This window comes from Mesoplodon mirus, assembly GCF_964341445.2.
Source record: "Mesoplodon mirus genome assembly, chromosome: 18".
Taxonomy (NCBI): Eukaryota; Metazoa; Chordata; class Mammalia; order Artiodactyla; family Ziphiidae; genus Mesoplodon; species Mesoplodon mirus.
In genome coordinates, this window is record NC_138994.1 from 547182 (window position 1) to 550000 (window position 2819).

General features: G+C 35.4%; 1 protein-coding gene across 5 annotated transcripts in view; it reads right to left on the reverse strand.

Moving 5' to 3' along the window:
• Positions 1-1551: 1551 nt before the first annotated feature.
• LUC7L3 (LUC7 like 3 pre-mRNA splicing factor) overlaps positions 1552-2819 on the reverse strand; it is a 23353-nt gene continuing 22085 nt past the window's right edge. For 3 of the 5 annotated variants that reach the window (XM_082604267.1, XM_082604265.1, XM_082604269.1), the window contains one exon: positions 1552-2819. This exon is cut by the window's right edge and continues 704 nt beyond it. Coding sequence is in view for 1 of the 5 variants with exons in the window: in XM_082604266.1 (XP_082460392.1) it covers positions 2025-2058 (34 nt within the window). In the remaining 4 variants the exon portion in view is untranslated. The other 2 variants (XM_082604266.1, XM_082604268.1) reach the window with 1 other exon arrangement.

Genomic DNA, 2819 nt, shown 5'->3' on the forward strand with positions numbered 1-2819 from the left:
AGATGCATTAAGCCAACTGACAACTTTTTGGTCTACATGACAGACATGTGTATTTCTTAGTGTAAATTAGCACATGGCCTCTATATTGGATTCTGTGAATTTGGTTAGTAAGAATAATTTCCTCTTGAGCCTGATCATTTTGGGTGTTGGGTGTGACCCAATTTCTAGATCTCCACAACTAAGGCCAGACCTTAGTCATGGACACCTCAAGGGACCAGGCCTCCCCCTCACATCCTACATTAACTTCAATAGTGATCCATACAGATGAAGATGAAGATGATGACTTCATGAACTTGTTTAGTGTACTTCATTAAAGTAAGTTAGCTACTGATTCTACATGAGGCAGAACAGAACAAAGCTGGCACTTTAATACCCTCATGATTTAACACCTTAATGACTAAGTACCTTAATACTTAAGTAAATTTCTTCTATTTTTAATACTTAGTAATAGAATATGAATAGAATAGAATCAACTATCACTTTATGACCTTTATTCCTACAACCACAATCTTGTCAAACTACACAAGGCAGTTCTTTGGGAGGTGGTCAACTGTGTGTTAGACTGTTTCCTATCTTACCTTAATCCTCACATGAATCATCTCTGACAAATTCAGAGATAACCCATCCATCTACTGCTGCATCTCCAGGATTAGCTAGGTAAGCCAGGAATGCTCCGTCCCCACAGCATTATCTCATACAAAGCCTCTGAAGTGGCAGCTTCATTATTTCCCAAAGCTTGGTGGAGGGTGTTTTAGTAAATTCTGTAGCCTGTTATTATGCCTATTAGAACGAATACAGTGGCATGAACAGTGCGGCAGTGGGTGGACCACAAGGCAGAGACCGAGAGTCCACGTGCTAGTCTCTCCACCGACATGGAGCCGGAAGTCACTGGGTGAGTCACGTAATGCACTAACTCAAGTTTCCCCACCTACAGACTGATGACAGTATCTGAAAATTATAAAGCACAGAGAACTGCCATGGTACATGTAGCTGGAGCTAATATTGTTACACAGTCACAAGCTGGCTGTAGGTAGAAACGTGCTGCCAAATTTGCTGTACACGATCCCCCCACATCCCCATTACCTTAAGTAATGTAAAATCCTCGTTATAAGGATAAGTAAAGTAAAATCCTTGTTATATGTACCATACACCCCATACACAGAAATAAATACATTTATAATCCAACAAGACCAGGTTAAAAAAATCTTGATACAGGATTTTAAGACCAAAAACTAGTTTAAAGTTCTTGAAATGCTCTTCTACATCATTATTTCATAGCTGGAGGATGATAGTATTTGTCAGGACATTTTGAATTTTCTACTAAAGAAATCTCTCAGGGATGTAAAAATATATTCTAGTTCATTGTATATCTTCGTTATTAAAAGCATAATTCAAATGTATTCATAACTACCCCAAATTGAAGCACCATTATTTAAAACATTTGAACTGTGGAAATTCTATAAAAATTAGTCTTAAACAGAACAAATCAGAAAAAACTGTACACCAACATCTCTAGTAACAGCGTATCTCATATTTAAAACAAGGGACTAGTTCAGAGTCAATAACTTTATTAGAAAAGGATTAATACTAAAACTTTTCAATGACAGAGACAAATTTGTAACAGAAAGTCAGAGATACTTTATTTTCACTTCTAAATCCAAAGGCTAGGTATAGCAGAGTTGTAAAAATGGAATCCCACTTAGTCTGATTCACACAAATACTAACGTTTAATCTCGTTTTCAAAGTCCAAGAATGAAAACTTGCAATTAAACACTGAGCAAGCCACATATTTAGGTAATATTTCTTAAAAAGTCTTAAAGAAAAAAATATGATACAGGACCTAAGTTTTCAGTGGCATATATATATGCTATTAATACATGTTCTGAAATCTGGTAGGTCACATCAGTCCTGAATTAATTTTTAATAAAAAAAACAAAAACAACTAACTGAGCTTTATACTTTTTCTATGCCACTATAGTTTTCTTTCACCTCATTTTAATGTCGATCTTCACTTTATGCCGTTTTCAGTTTTCTTCCAAAAATCTTCTAACAGTATTCCTACAAGGCAAAATTTGGGGAAAAATGATAATTAGACAACATGTAAAAGGCAAATTTGTATGACTAAGTGGCCCAGTCATTAACTGCTAATTAATATATGTATATGGAATGTTTGTATTCTTTTAAATTATCAAGGCATCAGTGTGGTCTCTTAAAGCCGTATGCCTGTGTATGCCTGCCTATGTGTGAATGGCTCACACAAATTTAACACTATATTGCTGTCCTAGAAAAGGAATGTCATCGACAAATCAACTAATTGGTACTTCCTTTCATTAGGAATATTTAATCCCATGCCACTAGCCCAAAGAATGAACAGTTTACAGGTTTTAAGAACTCTTGTAAAGCCTTTTAATAGTTCTTTAAAAACCCAAATTCATTCTATATGGTTCATCAGTTCTTTGTATTTCAGTTTGAAGGTGGCTGTCCTTGCTATTCACTGCTGCTTTAAATGTATCAGCCAGTGCTTACTCCTATTATACCTATGGCTGACTGCAAATTCTCCTACACAGTAGGAAATATTAAACACATACCTCTTAAAGACTTGAGAATTGCATTGAATGTAACAAGGCGAATAATATGAAGTGTTTATTGTATTTAAAATTCTTTAAAGATATCTAATTCTGGGCACCACTGCATCCCTACACACAGTTGAAAAAGAATTCCATTCTGTTAACACTTCACTGTAAGTTTTCACGCAATACACAAAAAACCCCTCTGTGCTTCTTGTAAAGAACAAAAAAGATACACAACAGTTAAGCGTA